General features: G+C 41.1%; 3 protein-coding genes across 5 annotated transcripts; all 3 read right to left on the bottom strand.

Annotated features, from left to right (window-relative positions):
• Positions 1 to 16: 16 nt before the first annotated feature.
• tslig1 (tRNA splicing ligase complex subunit 1) lies at positions 17 to 2169 on the bottom strand. Its single transcript, XM_088400210.1, has 7 exons — positions 2001 to 2169; positions 1580 to 1604; positions 1376 to 1497; positions 1227 to 1309; positions 956 to 1008; positions 806 to 842; positions 17 to 735 (listed from the first exon to the last, which is right to left on the bottom strand). The coding sequence occupies exons 1-7, from the start codon at positions 2080 to 2082 to the stop codon at positions 649 to 651; spliced, it is 489 nt and encodes a 162-aa protein (XP_088256336.1). The 5' UTR covers positions 2083 to 2169; the 3' UTR covers positions 17 to 648.
• Positions 2170 to 4678: 2509 nt separating this feature from the next.
• LOC148385476 (uncharacterized) lies at positions 4679 to 10100 on the bottom strand. 3 transcript variants are annotated; one of them, XM_088400200.1, is made up of 4 exons: positions 9123 to 10100; positions 8790 to 8865; positions 7826 to 7932; positions 4679 to 7655 (listed from the first exon to the last, which is right to left on the bottom strand). In XM_088400200.1, the coding sequence occupies exons 3-4, from the start codon at positions 7923 to 7925 to the stop codon at positions 5407 to 5409; spliced, it is 2349 nt and encodes a 782-aa protein (XP_088256326.1). In that variant the 5' UTR covers positions 7926 to 7932; positions 8790 to 8865; positions 9123 to 10100; the 3' UTR covers positions 4679 to 5406. The 3 variants fall into 3 exon arrangements, with proteins under 3 accessions (XP_088256326.1, XP_088256325.1, XP_088256327.1); XM_088400199.1 differs by lacking the exon at positions 8790 to 8865 and having other exon boundaries at positions 9123 to 10008; XM_088400201.1 differs by lacking the exons at positions 8790 to 8865; positions 9123 to 10100 and having other exon boundaries at positions 7826 to 8725.
• Positions 10101 to 16520: 6420 nt separating this feature from the next.
• Positions 16521 to 22273, bottom strand: LOC148385475 (uncharacterized). The gene is made up of 4 exons (XM_088400198.1): positions 21402 to 22273; positions 21073 to 21148; positions 20113 to 20219; positions 16521 to 19942 (listed from the first exon to the last, which is right to left on the bottom strand). The coding sequence occupies exons 3-4, from the start codon at positions 20210 to 20212 to the stop codon at positions 17601 to 17603; spliced, it is 2442 nt and encodes an 813-aa protein (XP_088256324.1). The 5' UTR covers positions 20213 to 20219; positions 21073 to 21148; positions 21402 to 22273; the 3' UTR covers positions 16521 to 17600.
• Positions 22274 to 22294: the final 21 nt, after the last annotated feature.

Here is a 22294-nt window from a genome sequence, read left to right as displayed (position 1 = left end):
TGAAACTGCTTTAAAATTGCATTTTTTCAAAATATATTTATTTTTCAACAACAGTTACCACAAAACAATGCAAAGGCAATTTGCTTACATTCAATCAGGGGTCAGCAACCTTTTTTTTAACTGAGAGGTACGTAATTCATGCAATTGTGATTAACACAAAAGTCTATCAGATTGAGACATACTTCTGAAATAGCAGATTTTATAAAACTACTCATCAATAATGAGCTATGGTTGGAAAAGGCCACAAGCACAATTTTGGTGACCCTTGATGTACAAAGATTCAAGAAAAAGTTAAAGGAGTGCATTTTCCATCCCTCCATCTATTTTCTAACCACCTTATCCCGTATGGAAGGAAATTCTTGATTGATGGACTTAAGAAGCATTGTTTTTCTTAATAGAATAAATATTCAATAAAAAAAACATTGATTACCATTTCAAAAAATAATCATGATTGAATTATTCAGACAATTCATAAGCAATTAATCGTTAATGTAGTATCATACATTTCTAACCTATCACAGAACCCAAGAGCAGCAAATTATATTTTACAATTAAATTATCAAGTTCATACATAAAAAGGCCAATTAATTTGGCCATAAATGTACTCCAGTCCTAATGAACCAGCTGTGTGACCATCATTTTGAGGTATCAGATATCAATAATTGCAAATATCTCTGGTTTTTCTTTATCGTGGATTTGCATCGCCGAGTATGTGATGGCTTTCACCTCCGTACCCTAGGAGACAAAAAACATTTTTGTTACTTTGTCATTTTTTCTCTGAACAACCTTTTGTCAGGATTTGTACCTGCGGATGCTTCGACAGTGAGAATTCTTCACCCCACCTTCAACACACAAAATATGTGGGTAAGGGTTGAGAAAGTTTGGATAAATGAGATTGTGAGGTAATTTTAGTCAACATAACAGTAAGTCACAGTCTTGAAGAGGTCAACATTACCCGATGGAGCGAATCCTAAAATGCATTCTGTCAATAGACAAAACTTTGACCTCCTGTTGGAAGAAACGTAAATGAAACCACAATGAAGATTGTAACAATATAATCCAAATGTTATTTTAGAAGTATAGTAATAATTAACTTGTCGCACACATTCCAACAGTGTATCAGGTTTAATGGTTTAATATGTGTTAAATGCAAAATGTTCCTCATCTTGCAGGTGGCTTAGGAACTGATTGTTAAGATACAGGCAAGTTGTGAAAAACATACTCACTCGAGGAATAAAGAACATTTCTGCACTAAACTTGTACAGCCAGTCATCTAGGAAGTGGAAGAGTAGAGATTCGAAGTCTTCCCCTGAAGACATCCGGAGAAAAGCATGAATATCTACACAGAATTAATGATTGCATTCAGATTTCTCACCTTCTGACTCCACTTCTACAGTATCGATGGGTTCCACTGTTTCGGTGTCCGTCATGTAGCCAAACATGCCCATGGCACATTGTTCAAAGGCTTCCTCCAGAGTGTCTCCCCAGGAATGAATTCTGAGAAAGCAAAACCACTGTTAACACTGCCATGACCTAACCTAAAACTGTGAATAAACTCTTGACATAATAGGGCACTCACTGTACATCGGCTGTATGATCCAAATCTGTAAGAAATGAACACAAGGTCATTATTTTAGACAAAACTCAGGTCTTGCTTTTGAAACAAAGTAACAGGTAATGTTAACTTTAAACATCACTTCACTTTATTTTAACTGTAAATCAAAATTAGCCTTGCTTATTACTAGGGCTGGACGATTAAAACATTTCACAGATTAATCTGTTTATTTGTTTAAAGTGTGTTTTAAATTCACTGCTGAGATAGGAAAACAAAGAAGCCAATTTTGTCAACCGTAAATCACATTTTTATGTTGAAATAATTCTTATTTTCCAGCCAAATCGCCCCCTAGTGGGCATCTGACGACAATTCAACATCAAGTACACACCCGTACAGTGTTCCCAATTTAAGCTAACACTTAAACTCTAGTTAAAGTTTAACTTACATTCATATTTTTTTGTAATTGAAGGATACTTGGATTTAGTTTCTTTCTGCGCATCTGTCAGATCTAACGAGCGATCGTCCATTTCAGGGCTGTGCGGTGTGTCATGTGTAGAGATGATCCGAAAGAGACATGTCGCACTTCTCAGTGGTTTCCAACATGGTAGATAGGGCGGGACCTAGTGTTGGCTCGTGAGTGAAGGATTCGTTCAAAAAGAACAAATCTTTTCAGTGAACGAGAGTGAACGAATCACTTCCTAAAGTGATTCGTTCTTTTTTTCCTTTCATACATAACTTCAACCAGTAGACGTCAGTAATGCCCATTGAAGCTAGTGCTACCTCGCCGTAAAACAAAACGAAGAAGAAAATCAGCCAATCAGCTGCGCCAGCGAGCGTTAGATGGAGGAGGAACTTTACATTTTAACGTTATTAGCAAGGCAAAGTAACAAAAAACTGTTGAAGAAAAATGGGGGATATCCAACACTATTTTATTTTTCATTTTATTGATCCACATGAACATGAAAAGCAGAACAATACAAAATCCTAAAGAGCTGTTAGAGTGGTACGCTAACCAGGGCTGTGGACTCGGTCGGATTTTTGCACCGAGTCCGGCCTCTTTACCACCGAGTCCGGCTGTCCATTTTTTCTGTTAATTCATGTGACTGCTTAGTCTTTATTCAAGGCTAACACATGACTCTTTCTGGATGCCATGATTATCCGAGGGACAAAATAGCTAATTATATATGTAGAACGAACGCAACTGCTTTCACACTGGATGGTTCGGCTTATATAGGATCCCTTGCTGAGAGCGCGGACGTAAAAGTGAGGCGACGTTCCAATCGGACGTCGGACCGATAACATTTTCCCTGCCCGACCGGAGTTGTGCTAGTAACTACTCATGGCGTAGTCATAAATGTACGGTTGACAATTTAACCGATAGAAGTGGATACATTGGAAGATAACCTACACTCTAATATATTATTTGACATGGTATTAAATGCGTTGCTTTACGAAAATAGTCATTGAAGCCCACCCTTAGCCCTGAGTGCCATTGGCATGAGGCAAAACGCTTGAAAACACACACTCTCGCCCAATTAAATAACCATTCTGAAACACAGGACATGTAAGATAATATTTTCTAATCATTAATTACACCATTATAGCTCAGACGCTTATCTAAAAACAAATAATTTGTGACGACCCCACAACTATCGAAGCACATCAATGATATAAGCTGGGTGACATAATCGTCCTTGACATTGGTACTGCTGGATTCTGTCCACAATTTAGGGAGCGCGTTTTCTGCGCCTCACGGCAAAAGCCATTGCCAATCACCTGTTATCCAATTTACTCACTGCGTGCTCGTTTGATTTCTTCAGATTTAGGAAAATGCTAAGACACTGATGCACAAATTAGACTTACACAGGTTGGTTGAGTTCAATCACAATTCTTGTTCAGACAGCTCTGTTTTCAGGAAAGTACAATACAGCGCTGGGCCCTTCAAGAGCGGAAAGTCTCCATTCAGAAAAGGCAATGTTCAAGGTTCTTTGATCAGCTTATATTAAGTTGCGCATTGCGGGCCGGAGTTGATGGGTGATGAGTCTTTGGGGTGGGGCAAGTTCGCCATGGGAGTGGGTGCTGGTTATGGGCGATTCGGTGTGTGTGTGGGGGCTGTTGTCTTCCATCCCATCTTTCGGCCTTGGCGATCATCTTTGGCCGAGTCCTTGGCTGGCTCCCTCTGGCACCTGCTGGTTTTATCTTCACGTGACCTTCCTGTGAACATTCTTCTCCAATCTTGGACATACACTGTCGTACCTCATTCTTTCAATTTTGTACGAAATTATGTTAGCTTTTGGATGTGACTTAATTAATCTATTGCTGTTCCCTGACTATGTAAAGTTTGTTCTTTTGATACTTCATGTCTTTGCTTACATCATTATATTCTTAGTTTAATCATGCTTCCAACCGTATCTTTTCTTTGTTAGGCAAAATATTTCCCTCTGTGCAGAGCGTTCAGTAGTAATCAAAAACTGGCGTCTAGCATTAGTCAAAACATAAGATACAATCAAATACTGAACGGTCAAGACGACTCTGGCCGTGTCCATGATTTAGAGAAAAAACATCAGGCATGCATTACACAGTTCCTTAAGGGTCATTAAGCTATTTCGGCAATATATCAAAAGTCATTTGTTATTTCAAAGTGCTCAGAAATATATATCAGATCATAAAGTTATAAGAACCTTTCTCATCACCACTTATCAAAAATGTCGAGTTATGTCTTCTTTATTGATTTGGTGTGTAGGTATAATTATATGCTTAAAATGTTTCTTTTATTTATTTAATCTGTGAATACACTTGTCTGCTTATGTACTTTATTCAATGAGGTTTGAGCATATCTGTTTTTGTAGCTAGGTAGGACTTTTTGTATTTCGACCTCATTCCTTCAGTACATAATGTAAACATTCGCCTCAGTGCAACTCAACGTGGCCGCATTGATCGTAAGCAGGGCTGTGGACAGTATTCCTACGCGCATTCTCAGCAGCATGATGAAAATAAAATTGAATGTATTTTTTTTATTGTCGGATTCGGTGGACTCGGTCAGAATCAGCACCGAGTCCGACCGAGTCCGAGTCCACAGCCCTGACTCCAACTTATTTTGCAAGAACCACACGGGAGACAGTATGCCCTTTAAGCACTTGCAAGTGGAGAATTTGCTCGTTACTCTTGGTGCAGCAATGTCCGAACAAAGTCTGCCTTTGGTCTCTTGCAAGAGCATATTTATTGAGAACAAGTAGGGTGGGGGTGACATTGGACATGTTTGATGGTCACCTCAGCAACTGGTTAATCAGTGCGGAGGGTCCCAGCTCATTGTTTTACAAGGTCGTGGAAACAGAAACTAGTGGACCATTTTAGATGACTAACTAAGCGAGAATGTTTCCACACCATTTGGAAAGTTTCAACAACTGAATGGTTAAACTTTTCAGAGTCAAGGAAAGGTAAAAGGTTTAAACAAAGTTAATAATTCTAGTCTACATTCCAACATAATCATACGATCAAGATAATCTGTAAACCCTAACAACAGCCACTAATAAAAACTAAGCAACTTGCCCTGGATATGAACACACAACTAAAAACGAAATAAAGTATAATGACAAATACAAAACTATTATCATGTCGAGGCCAGTTAACTTTATTTTCAAATTCATTGGTAAAACTAAAATGAAATGAACTTCTCACAGCAGTAAAGGGAGGAGTTCAGCATCTCAATCAAAATGTGCATACCAGAATAGAATTATCATAAAGTCTGCTCAAATAGAAGGTGAGAACTTCATGGATCATTGCTCATCTCCCCAAGACACTCCGAATTGTCATAAGAGACTCTTTGGCAACTGACTGAGCAGGCAACAGGGTTAGGTGTGGGCTTCTGTGTGCCTGATTAAGCTTGCCCTCTGAGAGAATTGTTGGCCACAAACTGAGCATGAAAAAGGTTTCTCGCCAGTGTGGATTCTTGTATGAGATGTTAAGCTTCCCCTTTGAGAGAATTTTTGGCCACAAACTGAGCATGAAAAAGGTTTCTCGCCAGTGTGGATTCTTGTATGAGATTTTAAGCTTCCCTTCTCAGAGAATATTTGGCCACAAACTGAGCATGAAAAAGGTTTCTCGCCAGTGTGGATTCTTGTGTGCCTTTTAAAACTTGCCCTGTGAGAGAATTGTTGGCCACAAACTGAGCATGAAAAAGGTTTCTCGCCAGTGTGGATTCTTGTGTGTGTTTTTAAATGTCCACTCTGAGAGAATTTTTGGCCGCAAACTGAGCATGAAAAAGGTTTCTCGCCAGTGTGGGTTCTTGTATGAGATTTTAAGTTTTCCCTGTGAGAGAATTTTTGGCCACAAACTGAGCATGAAAAAGGTTTCTCACCAGTGTGGGTTCTTGTATGAGATTTTAAGCTTCCCCTTCGAGAGAAGTTTTGGCCACAAACTGAGCATGAAAAACGTTTCTCGCCAGTGTGGATTCTTGTGTGCCTTTTAAAACTTGCCTTGTCAGAGAATTGTTGGTCACAAACTGAGCATGAAAAAGGTTTCTCGCCAGTGTGGATTCTTGTGTGCCTTTTAAAACTTGCCTTGTCAGAGAATTGTTGGCCACAAACTGAGCATGAAAAACGTTTCTCGCCAGTGTGGGTTCTTGTGTGCGTTGTAAAAGTTGGTCTGTGAGAGAATTTTTGGCCACAAACTGAGCATGAAAAAGGTTTCTCGCCAGTGTGGGTTCTTGTATGAGATTTTAAGCTTTCCCTTCGAGAGAAGTTTTGGCCACAAACTGAGCATGAAAAAGGTTTCTCACCAGTGTGGATTCTTGTGTGCTGTGTTACATGGCCACCCTGAGAGAATTTTTGGCCACAAACGGAGCATGAAAAAGGTTTCTCGCCAGTGTGGATTCTTGTGTGCCTTTTAAAACTTGCCTTGTCAGAGAATTGTTGGCCACAAACTGAGCATGAAAAAGGTTTCTCGCCAGTGTGGATTCTTGTGTGCCTTTTAAAACTTGCCTTGTCAGAGAAATGTTGGCCACAAACTGAGCATGAAAAAGGTTTCTCGCCAGTGTGGGTTCTTGTGTGCGTTGTAAAAGCTGGTCTGTGAGAGAATTTTTGGCCACAAACTGAGCATGAAAAAGGTTTTTCGCCAGTGTGGGATCTTGTATGAGATTTTAAGCTTTCCCTTCGAGAGAAGTTTTGGCCACAAACTGAGCATGAAAAAGGTTTCTCGCCAGTGTGGATTCTTGTGTGCAGTGTTAAATGTCCATCCTGAGAGAATTTTTGGCCACAAACGGAGCATGAAAAAGGTTTCTCGCCAGTGTGGATTCTTGTGTGCTTTTTTAAATTTCCCTTGTAAGAGAATTTCTGGCCACAAACTGAGCATGAAAAAGGTTTCTCGCCAGTGTGGATTCTTGTGTGCATTTTTAAATTTCCCCTCCGAGAGAATTTCTGGCCACAAACTGAGCATGAAAAAGGTTTCTCACCAGTGTGGATTTTTTTGTACATTGTTAAATGTTCCCTCCGAGAGTATTTATGGCCACAATCTAAGCAGAAAATGTTTTTCTGTCTTGTGTTCATTCTCATGTGTTGTTTCAAGCTACTACTATGAGCAAAAAAAATTCCACAGTGAGAACATTGCCTGTGTTTGTTTTGAGACTCATCATCATCATCATCATCATTATCAGCAGCAGCAGCAGCAGCAGGATCATCATGATCATCATCATCATTAGCATCAGCAGCAGGAACATGTGACAACACCTCATCACTATCTGACGGTGGAGCTGCTTGTGATCCTCCACAGTGGTCTCCATCACTTTCTCTGGTCATTTGTTGACTTGAGCTGCAGCTTGGAGGCTCCGCCCCTGTGCTCACCTTATGATGACCCTCATCTAAACACTTCACAGGAACACCAGTCAATGGCATCTTGCAGGTATCTTCCTCCTCCTTTCTAATGTCGCAGGAGTCCTCTCCCTCCTCTACATTACAAGGCCGCTCCGGCTCTTCCTCTTTTATAGTGCATAGAAACTTCTGCTCCATTTGTTCATTGAAGTGGTGGACCTCTTTGCCCACATCTTCCTCTTTAATGCGAGTGCGGTCTGGCTCCTCCTGCTTAGGATGAATAGCTTCACTGATGTCTGCAAAACAAGACAAACACATATTAACAATGAAAGTTACAGTTGAAGAGAAACTGGCAAAACCTATACAAGGACTTTTTCAATCAGCATATCACACATGATTTCAATAGAATTCTACTAAAAATAAACACTGGAAGAGGATTCATAATAGAAGCTAGACGTGTACTAACCTGCTCTGCGCGACACAACATAAGGCTGCAGCCAAAAATGTTCCAGTCGTCGACGACTGCGGTCCTTTTCCTTTACGTACTCTGCTGTGGTCCCAGACATTTTCACACTGCAATCACAACACTTGTTCAACGATGTTTGGCTAACAAAAGTGTCTTTTGGACAGCGGCGAGCGAGCTCTTTGTTGAAATAGTTGAATATAGCCCGTTGAAGGAAAAAAGTCTGCCTCTCCCTCTAGCAAGGGCATATTTATTAAGAAAAACAGAGTGGGGGTAAGAGTGGACTGGATCGAGAAAGCCCTTGTCCTCTAGTCAAAACATATCAGGGGGTGTTTTACGACGTTGTGTAGGATGGGACAAGCTATGTTATTTATTACCGGTTACATTCCACTATAAGCATAAAACTAATCTAACCAGGTTATTTATTACAGGTTGCATTCCAACATAATCATACGATTACCCTGACACCGGATTTACACAATAGTATTTTGTGCTGTGCTACATAGTTTGGCAAGAAAATACACTTAGCAAAAGACACTCTAGTCCCTCGCATTGTTCCACAACGCCTTTGTATCTAGGAATTCCTAACAAAATGAAAATAGGTGTTGGAATAATTAGATCAACTCTTTAGCTTTTATCTATGGACTGTTGTTGATCGAGGCCATTCGTCTCATTTTATATAAACATGACTGCTCAATCAGAGCGCGTACACAGCACACAGAGCTGTGCAACCTTCCAACACACATAGGCACAGACCACTGACCACACACACACGCACGCACGCGCGCGCACACACACACACACACACACACACACACACACACACACACACACACACACACACACACACACACACACACACACACACACACACACACACACACACACACACACACACACACACACATAGGGCAGTGACTCTCGCATAGATACCAAATAGTCAGGCAACAGCAGAGCAGAGATTTACCTTATAACAGCGGTGTCAAACTAATTTTTTCACAGGCCGCATTGCAGTCATAGCTTCTTTCGGAGGGCCATTATGACTGTCAACCCAAATAAATGTATGAGCACCTCATATTATATACAGTAAAAGCTACAAAACAAACTGACAAATAACTCGTTTTCAAATCAGACGAGTAAAAACTGGTCAAATATTTCAAAAAAAGATATCGTTAAAAGTGAAGACAATTTACAATTCCAGTAGTGACAATTTGTCTTCGCAGGCCTTGCGTTTGACACCTGTGCCTTATAAGAACATCTTTTTGCTTTTCCGCTTTTTCCTGACAGCACAAAACCTTACCTGGAGTGGGGGTTGTTGTTTCATCTGCTGTATTGCCGCGTCTACTGAGCGCCGGTAAACAACACAGCTCAGTGGGCTAGAGGTAGAGTGTCCGCCTGAGACTGTAGGTTGTGGGTTCAAACGTCGGCCGGGTCATACCAAAGAATATAAAAATGGGACCCATTGCCTCCCTGCTTGGCACTCAGCATTAAGGGTTGGAATTGGGGTGTTAGATCGCCAAATGATTCCCGAGCGCGGCACCGCTGCTGCTCACTGCTCCCCTCTCCCCCAGGGGATGGGTTAAATGCATAGGACAAATTTCACCACACCCAGATGTGTGTGTGACGATCATTGGGACTTTAACTTAACTTAACTTAAGATCTTGCCAATAAAGAACCAACTATAACTCCACATCTTTAGTTTTCTTTCTCAACGACAGACATCTCAAACAACACGCAATACTTGTTTTGTTTACAACGTTAACTTAAAGCGACCCAATACACGAAACAAAATTTCATGTAGATCGGACCCGTTTTAGCAAACGTGATTACGCGTTATCATCCGGTCGAGTCCATGAAGGCATTGAGATTTAAAATCCAGAGCATCCCTGCCTGCGACTATCACTGCTAATCCTCGACTTTGAGTATTTCCACAGTATTGCTCTTGGTACAGGCGAGAACTAGCATGTGATGATGGCTCATTTGAGATCCAACATTCGTCGAGGAAAATCAAGCTAAATATCATAAAATTAGCACTGTGGTAGTAACCATGCTAATGAAAGTATCCCGCACTTCTGTACTGCAACCAAGCAGTACTACAAATAACGTTGCTAACGTGCTGCTAACATGGTAATTTAGGGCCATCGTAGTGTTGGCTGTTGAGTGAACGATTCGTTCAAAAAGAACAAATCTTGTCAGTGAACGAGAGTGAACGAATCACTTCCTAAAGTGATTCGTTCCTTTTTCCTTTCATATATAACTTCAACCAGTAGATGTCAGTATTGCCTATTGAAGCTGGTGCTACCCCGCCGCAATACAAAACAAAGAAGAAAATCAGCCAATCAGCAGCGCCAGCAAGCGTTACATGGAGGAGGGACTTTACGAGTCAGTGACGTTTTAATAAACATTTAAGTTATAACTTGTCTGGTGTTTTACTCCTTGTTTTTATATTCGCCAATCAAAACATAAAAATCTGACATTTGGTTAACTGCTTTATATGACAATATGTATGTGTTTTACATATACATTACAATATATATATATATATATATATATATATATATATATATATATGGATTCGGTTGAAGTTGGGAAATTTTGTAAAATGTAAATAAAAACAAAATACATTGATTGATTTGAACATCCTTTTCAACCTGTATTCAATTGAATACACTACAAAGACAATATATTTAATGCTCAAACTCAGTTTCTGTAAAACATGCTCAACAGAACAGCATCTACGCAATCCACGTTTCATTATCATTATCACAACTGTCACGTCTAAGAAGTTGTACGTATATGTACTCGTGGTATCGTCAGCTGATGATGTTCTAGTGACTAGAACATCATCAGCTGAATCTAGTCTGTAGGTGTGGTCTGTCACTCACACTGGTGCACACACTGGTGTCCAGTTGGCAGGCAGCATCGGACAACTCTTGTGACCACAAAACCACGATCCGTTCTAAACAGGCACGTGCACTCATAGGATGCAGGTGAGGCAGTGCTTCTGAACTTCTGGATGAAGTAGGTCCCGTCCGATGGTGCAGCCATGTTGGTAGTAGAGCCCTTACACCTTGAAAACGGCTCTCTCATCCTGGCACACAGCGGCGATGTCCAAAGCTCCCATCCAGTTTCCTCCGTCTGCAAGTCCAGAGCGGGATGGGTCGGCAACACTGATTGTGACAGCTCGGTGTTGCTATCCAACTCCTGGATGCCGTGTCCCTGTAAAACAATGCTCTAGACTTCCTTGCTACGTTTCACACAATAATAATGATGAGTAAATCATCAGATACCTCTCGTGCATACACTCCAACAAACGTTAAGTAAATGTGAGATAACTTGCATGAAGTCTACTTAAACAAACATTGAGTAAATATGGGATCACTTAAAAACTGTCCTGGTCAACAACAATTCATAAATAGAAACTACAAGGTATAATAGAGAAAGAACTTCTCTTTAGCTAGACAAAGAACAAAGGTGTTCTGTTCATAACTAGTGAGGGCCTCTCACAGATAAGACAAGGAAGGGAGTATAAGAACTCCCTAAAGCCTGGCAGATATGTTGGCCTTGAGCGAAGGTATGAGACCTCTGGTTCAGGCCGGCCAGCGCTTCTACAAAACGAATTATTCTCACATTTTTTCCCACCTGCTTATCACATATTTGCTCAAATCCACACATCACCGTAAACAACCCCTTTTCTCGACTCTCAGTCGTCGGATCACATTCATGAGGACAAATATGTTTACGCCAAAGGATAAACATTGCGATGTCACCATTCAGAATCCCACGGCTCTGGGAAAAGTCTGGTAACACCGATGCAGGAATTTTGCCATCAACATCATCATGTTGCCACTCAGACATTAGGTATATCTGAGCAATCTCGTCCTCCATGGGCGATATTACTGTAGTGACGAGACGATTAAACAGAGCATGAAGACATGGTATGCAACATCCATACAAGGTGAGCATAGCAGCAAACACTGCAACTGATGGTAAAATTGAGGACACAAGGGCGTTATACTTCCCAAAAGCAGTCATCCACTTGTAGTGCTCTTTCATCCTCGTTTTGAGGGATCGCAGGCCTGCAATCGCCTCCGTCAGGCTCCCATCAGGGGCGGTGTCGTTCCGGATGAAGGTGCAGCATTGTTTCCCGAACATTGCACAGACCCCTCCTTTCTCAGACAACAACATATCATGAGCATTGTGGTTCTGGATCGACATGAGGGAAGGCGTGGCTAGCTGTTCATGCACTGCCTCGAGCCCCGCTTGTGTCCGTTTGCCCAAACGCAGAGTACTTGTAATATTTATGTACAGTTTGACCAGGTCTAAACATTTTGTCCATGATCTTCCAGTTTTTGTTTTCCAAGCACATCTTCACACTTTATACCAGTCCTGTCATGAGAATTAATTTCTGAAATCCCATATCTCGGTATTATTTCTTTCCATGACGTTTTTGCCACTGTTAAGGCATTCAGTGTTTTTTTTTTTTATTTAAACAAGCTCTACAAAAAAAAATTGTTTGTTTTGTTTTGAAAATGTTTTGAATATGAATCAAATCCATATGTTGTATAAAGCTGACTGACCTGCCCCACTATCCCTCCTCTTGAGCCATGTGACACGCACTATGGCTCAATATTGCTGCCCATTTGCATAGGTTCTTTGGTAGGATAGGTCTGTCTTCTGGTCATTTATAGATTCCATTCTCTAATTTTGCCCCTCTTTTCGTCCATAATTGAATTTCACTCTATGGACTTTGTTGCTGCACATCTTTAAAAATGTTTCAGTGATTTAATCTGCTTCTTGTGTGTATCAAATTTGAAGTGTCTTTTGCGCTGCAGCTTTGTGGTTCTGTCTGCAAGCTTGTTACCTCTTGACACCTTATCAGTCTCGTGTGTGTGTGTGTACTGCACACGTGCATATAGCTACTTTTCGTGGCAATTGGACTGTTTTCACAACTAGCTTAGCAAGTAAATGGGTAAAAGGTAAATGGTAAAAGTCGCTTCCCCGAATGGGAAGCGACTCAGCTAGCAAATGATTAGACATTTTCACTTTCTTGTAGTTTCTATAGTTACTTTTCAATCGTTTTCTCATTGTTTATCACAAGACTCTTAGAAATTTGAATACAAATCAAAATGTATGTTTTATTTTACTCAATTGTATGATTTAGAGAATCCATATGTAGTAAAGTGTTGTATTACTACATATGATTTCATCATCATTCAATTTGACTTTCTTTCCAAAACGCTCAATTTCTCAGTTCACACATCTTCTGTTGTTACTGGTTCTCCAGTTTTTTCTCTAGTTAACTATCAATCCAAAAGCTACGTGTTTCTTTTTAGCATTCAACCTGCTCAAAATCACTCTTTCATCAAAGTCACTCTACTAATTTTCTATAGTAGTCGCCAACGACTTCAACCATTCAACCTTTCATTCAGGCAATCATTCATCAATGCATCTCACACAGTCTCCAAAAAGGAGTCTTCCTATCACAGTGGTCCCAATTCATCCAAGCTCACCACACAACATTCATATGTCATTTTCAACTCAAGGTTCCTGGTAGAACAATCCAGCAATTCAAAAAAAACTTAAAACAAACAACTGGCAAATGAATCTGAATTTTGTCTTTGTTTTTAAATATGAAGAACTCAATTGCTCAGCTTTAGCTTACATTTAGAATTTTGTATAATCTTATAACACAACCAATCAATTATTCCCATTAAATGTAGCGTTGCAAAATATTAAATTCACAATTTAGCGTCTTCCAATTCCTGAAAGCACGTTCTGTTGTTTTGTTTACTTCGAATTTCTCACGAGGGCTCGACACTAACATGCACTAGTGTGGATTAGTTTCTGCTCGCAAGCAGATTTCTCTCTTTTCCTCTCCTTTTTATCTGTCAAAATTGTTTCTGTTCTGCGGTGTAAATTGAATAGACAACAGTCTAGCAAATTCTTTTTGTAAACCTACATTAGCCAATTTCATCCTTTTAACACATAACACTGACAGCACACAGACAACACGTTAAACTTACAGCAGACACACAGCTCACAAACAATACCAACAAACAACGCTGCGCAAACATCATACTCTATTTTGATGTTTTGGTTATACGTTTTTTCCTCATCAGTGCCTTTTATCCTTCATGCAAATGTTGTCATATCTTCCTTAAGCATCACTCTGCTTCAAACATTCACTGAGAAACTCACACTGTCCCTGCCCCGCCCGCAGCCATAGCAAGGGGGGGGGGGGGGGGGGCATCAATGTTGACTGGTCACAGGCTGGCCTTTTCCTGCAACAATGCCGGCCCACCGCCCGCACAAGCACAGAACAGGCCCACACGCACAGCCCAGACCCGCGACTACGCGTGAGTGCAGGCACGCTCATCAGTCTCAACCTCTCAAAGGGCAGGCCAACTTTGCTGTTGCGCCCTTCATCATGTTCACATTCGACATCTTTCAATGTCTTCGACACAACATTTGTTGTCTCTTATTCTCATCCTATCAAGCCACCGTTCTAGTAACTTTCTGCCACACACGTCTTATTTTCTCTATTGCACACACGCCTTATTTTCTCTACTGCCACACCTTGCTCATCTTAGTTTCTCTAACCAACTTAAACACACCATTGTCCACTTCTCAATTTCCCTATTATCGCTCAAAAGCCTCCTAAACATTCTCCATGACTGATTTCTTCCATAGAACACACATCTCACTCACACACACTCATATACACACCCACTCATGAGGATCCTCTGCGCGCTAAAGGGAAATGTGCTTTTGGGAGTTTGCAAACATATTTTAAGGTTGTGTTAAACTTATAATCATATTAATATCTAGTATTGAAGTGCTCGTGTGGATTGGTGGGGGCCGAGGAATGTGCAGGCAAACTGCATGAACTTGTTTTCTTGGAAGTGTTGTGTATAGGCCCAGGCAGGGAGTACCGGACGAGATAATCTCAAGGTCGGTGAGGATCGAGAACAACAGCACGTCTATGAGACTGGCCTTCGAGGGGAAAACTCAACCGTCTGACCTCAGCGACACCTGGACTGGGGAGGAGATGGCCCTCAACCAATCATCTCACAATATTTTGCATGCTTTAATATTCATATTGTGTTTCTTTAAAACTGGGCAACCCGGAAGAAAGTGTCGTCTTTTGGTGGTCACAAAAACGCACGAGTTTTAGTGTGAGGGACCCGGGACCCAGGCCTGTATTAGTGCGCTTTGTCAGGAATAAATAATTGGTAAATTTGGTCTAATTGATCTACTGGTCTTCTCTTTGACAGAACGAACTCGCAAAATTGTTAGGTGCGCCAGTGTGTGGATTAGGACATAGCAATTTATGAGTTAAGTGTTGATCACAATTTGGAGTCAGATCAATAACTAGAATCCGTAACCTAACAGCGCACACACACACACACACACCAGCACAAAAGGACGACGCACAACATATAAGACCACATAGATCCCACTAAGAACACCTTTTTGTTCATCTTACATGTCTGATTTATTCTCTATTTTACTTTTAGAAGCTATTTGTAATTATTTTCCATTTATTTTGCAAATTTTTAACTTCAGTGTTTCTCTATCTTACTTTATCCTTCTAACACAAATATCTCCTGTATATTTAAGCAAATTTCTCTTTCGTTTTGGCAGCCAGGTTCTATCTTTGTCATATGAGAATCCGATTCAGTTTGATCATGCCCTAGTCATAATTGTTTTTGTTTATCTGGGCATTTACGTGCCAAGTGACCCTTTTCTCCGCAATTCCAGCATTCTAATTGACTAAGTCGCACAACTCCTTCTCCTCGGCCTCCAAAGCCTTCTCTGTTCGACATTGCTCGTCCTCTCTGGCCTTTCTGTCCTCTGCCTGCATTTTGGTAAAAAGTGTCACTATCCTGGTCTACCAGAAAAGTGTCTTTTGATGCTTTCTTTTGGTTTTGTTTATCCTTTACTACTTTTTCTGCATGGAAGGCGTGATATATGTGTTCCTCCAAAGTTCCGTTGTTCATTCCGATATGATTTTTGGTCACCCTAATTTGTATCGCTGGCTACGTGGATGGCATTTTTTAATTGTTGCTGATAAGCACCTTGGGGTGCATTATCTTCTACCAGTCCACTGTGTATTTTAAACACTTCCGTCATGCGCACTCGATATTCATCAAAGGTTTCATTATCATTTTGCTTTGTTCTCCCTATTTCTGTATAGTTTGCTCTCATACTATATCTGTTGCGTACCTGGTTAATCAGCCCTTCCACTTGCCTTATCTCCTCTATTGTCCATGTTCTGTCGACCATTACCACCCTGGGGTGAATTTGTTTATTACCGGGATCATAATTTGGGTTGGCCACTTGTGTCATTGGATATAGTGGCATGTTTGGAGTTAATTCTGAATCTTCAATACTCGTGCCTTGAGTGAATGGGGCTGAAAGCAAAATTTTGGTTTTAGGTCTCAATCGATAGTCTGCTCCCATTTTCTTTGACCAATCCATCTCTTGCGGGCTTTTCTGCCTAGTGGCTCTGTCTGTCAACCCATGAGGAGGAAGTGATTCCTCAATTTTGTGTGTGTCCTGTATTTGCGGATACAACTTCTCTATGTATTGGAATCCGGCTCGAAGGACCAATAAAAATGTCAGGTCTGAACACCATCAGACATTAATCTACACGCTGGAAACAAAGAGGAGAAGACAACCAGTATTCCTTTTGCTCGCGAGGAGAATTACGTCGAAGGCCCAGTTACAGTCCTCCACCAATTCTGAGCTCCTCTTCCGCTATCTCCTCTTTTTATTTTGGGTTGCCCTGGTTACAAGAGGCGTTGCCACACTAAAGGGAGGGGAGATTGTGGCTGTAGCAACGCTGATTAACTAGCTAACAATGTTGTGTGGTGCGAGGCCGCATGGCCTTGGCCGATTCGGGACCCCAGGAATGCAGAGTCTGTTCTTAGGTGGTTGGCAGCCTCGTTCTCGGCTGCGGTCTCCAAACCTGGATGCCGTGTCCCTATAAAACAATGCTCTAGACTTTCTTGGTACGTTTCACACAATAATAATGATGAGTAAATAATACGATACCTCTTGTGCATACACTCCAACAAACGTTAAGTAAATGTGAGATAACTTGCATGAAGTCCACTTAAACAAACATTGAGTAAATATGGGATAACTTAAGAACTGTCCCGGTCAACAACAATTCCTAAAATAAGAGAGAAAGAACTTCTCTTTAGCTAAACAAGGAACAAATCTGTTCTGTTCATAACTAGTGAGGGCCTCTCACAGATAAAACAAGGAAGGGAGTATAAGAACTCCCTAAAACCTGGCAGATGTGTTGGCCTTGAGCGAAGGTATCTGTAAACCCTAACAACAGCCACTAATGAAAACTAAGAAACTTGCCCTGAATATGAACACACAACTAAAAACAAAATAAAGTATAATGAAAAATACAAAACTATTATTATGTCGAGGCCAGTTAACTTTATTTTCAAATTCATCGGTATAACTAAAATGAAATGAACTTCTCACAGCAGTAAAGGGAAGGAGTTCAGCATCTCAATCAAAATGAATAGAATTATAGTAAAGTCTGCTCAAATAGAAGGTGAGAACTTCATGGATCATTGCTCATCTACCCAAGACACTCAGAATTCTCAATCGACTCTTTGGCAACTGACTGAGCAGGCAACAGGGTTAGGTGTGGGCTTCTGTGTGCCTGATTAAGCTTGCCCTCCGAGCGAAGTTTTGCCCACAAACTGAGCATGAAAAAGGTTTCTCGCCAGTGTGATTTCTTGTGTGATTTTTAAAAGTTGTCCTCTGAGAGAATTTTTTTGCCACAAACTGAGCATGAAAAAGGTTTCTCGCCAGTGTGGATTCTTGTATGAGATTTTAAGCTTTCCCTCCGAGAGTATTTTTGGCCACAAACTGAGCATGAAAAAGGTTTCTCGCCAGTGTGGATGCTTGTGTGTATTTTAAAACTTACCTTATGAGAGAAATGTTGGCCACAAACCGAGCATGAAAAAGGTTTCTCGCCAGTGTGGATTCTTGTATGAGATGTTAAGCTTACCCTTCGAGAGAATTTTTGGCCACAAACTGAGCATGAAAAAGGTTTCTCGCCAGTGTGGATTCTTGTGTGCCTTTTAAAACTTGTCTTGTCAGAGAACTGTTGGCCACAAACTGAGCATGAAAAAGGTTTCTCGCCAGTGTGGGTTCTTGTATGAGATTTTAAGCTTTCCCTCGAAGAGTATTTTTGCCCACAAACTGAGCATGAAAAAGGTTTCTCGCCAGTGTGGATTCTTGTGTGCATTTTTAAATTTTCCCTCCGAGAGAATTTCTGGCCACAAACTGAGCATGAAAAAGGTTTCTCGCCAGTGTGGATTCTTGTATGAGATGTTAAGCTTACCCTTTGAGAGAATTTCTGGCCACAAACTGAGCATGAAAAAGGTTTCTCGCCAGTGTGGATTCTTGTGTGCTTTTTTAAATGTCCACTCTCAGAGAATTTTTGGCCACAAACTGAGCATGAAAAAGGTTTCTCGCCAGTGTGGATTCTTGTATGAGATTTTAAGCTTCCCCTTTGAGAGAAGTTTTGGCCACAAACTGAGCATGAAAAAGGTTTCTCACCAGTGTGGGTTCTTGCATGAGATTTTAAGCTTCCCTTCTCAGAGAAATTTTGGCCACAAACTGAGCATGAAAAAGGTTTCTCACCAGTGTGGGTTCTTGTATGAGATTTTAAGCTTGTCCTCTGAGAGAATTTTTGGCCACAAACTGAGCATGAAAAAGGTTTCTCGCCAGTGTGGGTTCTTGTATGAGATTTTAAGTTTTCCCTTTGAGAGAATTTTTGGCCACAAACTGAGCATGAAAAAGGTTTCTCGCCAGTGTGGGTTCTTGTATGAGATTTTAATTTTTCCCTTTGAGAGAATTTTTGGCCACAAACTGAGCATGAAAAAGGTTTCTCGCCAGTGTGGGTTCTTGTGTGCGTTGTAAAAGCTGGTCTGTGAGAGAATTTTTGGCCACAAACTGAGCATGAAAAAGGTTTCTCGCCAGTGTGGGTTCTTGTATGAGATTTTAAGCTTTCCCTTCGAGAGAAGTTTTGGCCACAAACTGAGCATGAAAAAGGTTTCTCGCCAGTGTGGATTCTTGTGTGATTTTTTAAATTTCCCTTGTCATAGAATTTCTGGCCACAAACTGAGCATGAAAAAGGTTTCTCGCCAGTGTGGGTTCTTGTGTGCATTTTTAAGCTTTTCTTGTGAGAGAAGTTTTGGCCACAAACTGAGCATGAAAAAGGTTTCTCGCCAGTGTGGATTCTTGTGTGCCTTTTTAAGCTTTCCTTCTCAGAGAATATTTGGCCACAAACTGAGCATGAAAAAGGTTTCTCGCCAGTGTGGATTCTTGTGTGCTTTTTTAAATTTCCCTTGTCATAGAATTTCTGGCCACAAACTGAGCATGAAAAAGGTTTCTCGCCAGTGTGGATTCTTGTGTGCATTTTTAAATTTACCCTCCGAGAGAATTTCTGGCCACAAACTGAGCATGAAAAAGGTTTCTCACCAGTGTGGATTTTTGTGTGCATTGTTAAATGTTCCCTCTGAGAGTATTTTTGGCCACAATCTAAGCAGAAAATGTTTTTCTGTCTTGTGTTCAATCTCATGTGTTGTTTCAAGCTACTACTATGAGCAAAAAAAATTCCACAGTGAGAACATTGCCTGTGTTTGTTTTGAGACTCATCATCATCATCATCATCAGCAGCAGCAGGTACATGTGACAACACCTCATCACTTTCTGACGGTGGAGCTGCTTGTGATCCTCCACAGTGGTCTCCATCACTTTCTCTGGTCATTTGTTGAGTTGAGCTGCAGCTTGGAGGCTCCGCCCCTGTGCTCACCTTATGATGACCCTCATCTAAACGCTTCACAGGAACACCAGTCAATGGCATCTTGCAGGTATCTTCTTCCTCCTCCTTTCTAATATCGCAGGAGTCCTCTCCCTCCTCTTCATTACAAGGCCGCTCCGGCTCTTCCTCTTTTATAGTGCATAGAAACTTCTGCTCCATTTGTTCATTGAAGTGGTGGACCTCTTTGCCCACATCTTCCTCTTTAATGCGAGTGCGGTCTGGCTCCTCCTGCTTAGGATGAATAGCTTCACTGATGTCTGCAAAACAAGACAAACACATATTAACAATGAAAGTTACAGTTGAAGAGAAACTGGCAAAACCTATACAAGGACTTTTTCAATCAGCATATCACACATGATTTCAATAGAATTCTACTAAAAATAAACACTGGAAGAGGATTCATAATAGAAGCTAGACGTGTACTAACCTGCTCTGCGCGACACAACATAAGGCTGCAGCCAAAGATGTTCCAGTCGTCGACGACTGCGGTCCTTTTCCTTTACGTACTCTGCTGTGGTCCCAGACATTTTCACACTGCAATCACAACACTTGTTCAACGATGTTTGGCTAACAAAAGTGTCTTTTGGACAGCGGCGAGCGAGCTCTTTGTTGAAATAGTTGAATATAGCCCGTTGAAGGAAAAAAGTCTGCCTCTCCCTCTAGCAAGGGCATATTTATTAAGAAAAACAGAGTGGGGGTAAGAGTGGACTGGATCGAGAAAGCCCTTGTCCTCTAGTCAAAACATATCAGGGGGTGTTTTACGACGTTGTGTAGGATGGGACAAGCTATGTTATTTATTACCGGTTACATTCCACTATAAGCATAAAACTAATCTAACCAGATTATTTATTACAGGTTGCATTCCAACATAATCATACGATAAGGATAATCTGGAAAACCCTGACACCGTATTTACACAATAGTATTTTGTGCTGTGCTAGATAGTTTGGCAAGAAAATACACTTAGCAAAAGACACTCTAGTCCCTCGCATTGTTCCACAACGCCTTTGTACCTAGGAATTCCTAACAAAATGAAAATAGGTGTTGGAATAATTAGATCAACTCTTTAGCTTTTATCTATGGACTGTTGTTGATCGAGGCCATTCGTCTCATTTTATATAAACATGACTGCTCAATCAGAGCACGTATAGAGCACACAGAGCTGTGCAACCTTCCAACACACACACAGGCACACACACACACACACGCGCACGCGCGCACACACACACACACACACACACACACACACACACACACACACACACACACACACACACACACACACACACACACACACACACACACACAGGGCAGTGACTCTCGCATCGATACCAAATGGTCAGGTGACGATACCAAATAGTCAGGCAACAGCAGAGCAGAGATTTACCTTATAACAGCGGTGTCAAACTAATTTTTTCACAGGCCGCATTGCAGTCATAGCTTCTTTCGGAGGGCCATTATGACTGTCAACCCAAATAAATGTATGAGCACCTCATATTATATACAGTAAAAGCTACAAAACAAACTGACAAATAACTCGTTTTCAAATCAGACGAGTAAAAACTGGTCAAATATTTCAAAAAAAGATATCGTTAAAAGTGAAGACAATTTACACAGTCGTGACAATTTGTCTTCGCGGGCCTTGCGTTTGACTCCTGTGCCTTATAAGGTCATATTTTTGCTTTTCCGCTTTTTCCTGACAGCACAAAACCTTACCTGGAGTGGGGGTTGTTGTTTCATCTGCTGTATTGCCGCGTCTACTGAGCGCCGTTAAACAACACAGCTCAGTGGGCTAGAGGTAGAGTGTCCGCCTGAGACTGTAGGTTGTGGGTTCAAACGTCGGCCGGGTCATACCAAAGAATATAAAAATGGGACCCATTGCCTCCCTGCTTGGCACTCAGCATTAAGGGTTGGAATTGGGGGGTTAGATCGCCAAATGATTCCCGAGCGCGGCACCGCTGCTGCTCACTGCTCCCCTCTCCCCCAGGGGATGGGTTAAATGCAGAGGATAAATTTCACCACACCCAGATGTGTGTGTGACGATCATTGGGACTTTAACTTAACTTAAGATCTTGCCAATAAAGAACCAACTATAACTCCACATCTTTAGTTTTCTTTCTCAACGACAGACATCTCAAACAACACGCAATAGGTGTCCACTTGTTTTGTTTACAACGTTAACTTAAAGCGACCCAATACACGAAACAAAGTTTCATGTAGATCGGACCCATTTTAGCAAACGTGATTACGCGTTATCATCCGGTCGAGTCAATGAAGGCATTGAGATTTAAAATCCAGAGCATCCCTGCCTGCGACTACCACTGCTAATCCTCGACTTTGAGTATTTCCACAGTATTGCTCTTGGTACAGGCAAGAACCAGCATGTGATGATGGCTCATTTGAGATCCAACATTCGTCGAGGATAATCAAGCTAAATATCATAAAATTAGCACTGTGGTAGTTACCATGCTAATGAAAGCATCCCGCTTTTCTGTACTGCAACCAAGCAGTACTACAAATAACGTTGCTAACGTGCTGCTAACATGATAATTTAGGTCCATCGTAGTGTTGGCTGTTGAGTGAACGATTCGTTCAAAAAGAACAAATCT

Source organism: Syngnathus floridae, chromosome 16 (assembly GCF_059516105.1).
Source record: "Syngnathus floridae isolate MCC-2025c chromosome 16, RoL_Sflo_1.0, whole genome shotgun sequence".
NCBI lineage: Eukaryota > Metazoa > Chordata > Actinopteri > Syngnathiformes > Syngnathidae > Syngnathus > Syngnathus floridae.
This window is presented reverse-complemented; position numbering and strand designations above follow the sequence as displayed.

What these genes read in the sequence shown, in the direction of transcription:
- LOC148385475 (XM_088400198.1), bottom strand. Translation starts at nt 20,212, where the DNA reads ATGTCTGGGACCACAGCAGAGTACGTAAAGGAAAAGGACCGCAGTCGT. An exon ending in TGTTGTGTCGCGCAGAGCAG is followed by an intron (nt 19,943 to 20,112) that starts GTTAGTACACGT and finishes CTTGTTTTGCAG; the next exon opens with ACATCAGTGAAGCTATTCAT.
- LOC148385476 (XM_088400200.1), bottom strand. Translation starts at nt 7,925, where the DNA reads ATGTCTGGGACCACAGCAGAGTACGTAAAGGAAAAGGACCGCAGTCGT. An exon ending in TGTTGTGTCGCGCAGAGCAG is followed by an intron (nt 7,656 to 7,825) that starts GTTAGTACACGT and finishes CTTGTTTTGCAG; the next exon opens with ACATCAGTGAAGCTATTCAT.
- tslig1 (XM_088400210.1), bottom strand. Translation starts at nt 2,082, where the DNA reads ATGGACGATCGCTCGTTAGATCTGACAGATGCGCAGAAAGAAACTAAA. An exon ending in GATCATACAGCCGATGTACA is followed by an intron (nt 1,498 to 1,579) that starts GTGAGTGCCCTA and finishes TTGCTTTCTCAG; the next exon opens with AATTCATTCCTGGGGAGACA. An exon ending in AAATGTTCTTTATTCCTCGA is followed by an intron (nt 1,009 to 1,226) that starts GTGAGTATGTTT and finishes TTCTTCCAACAG; the next exon opens with GAGGTCAAAGTTTTGTCTAT.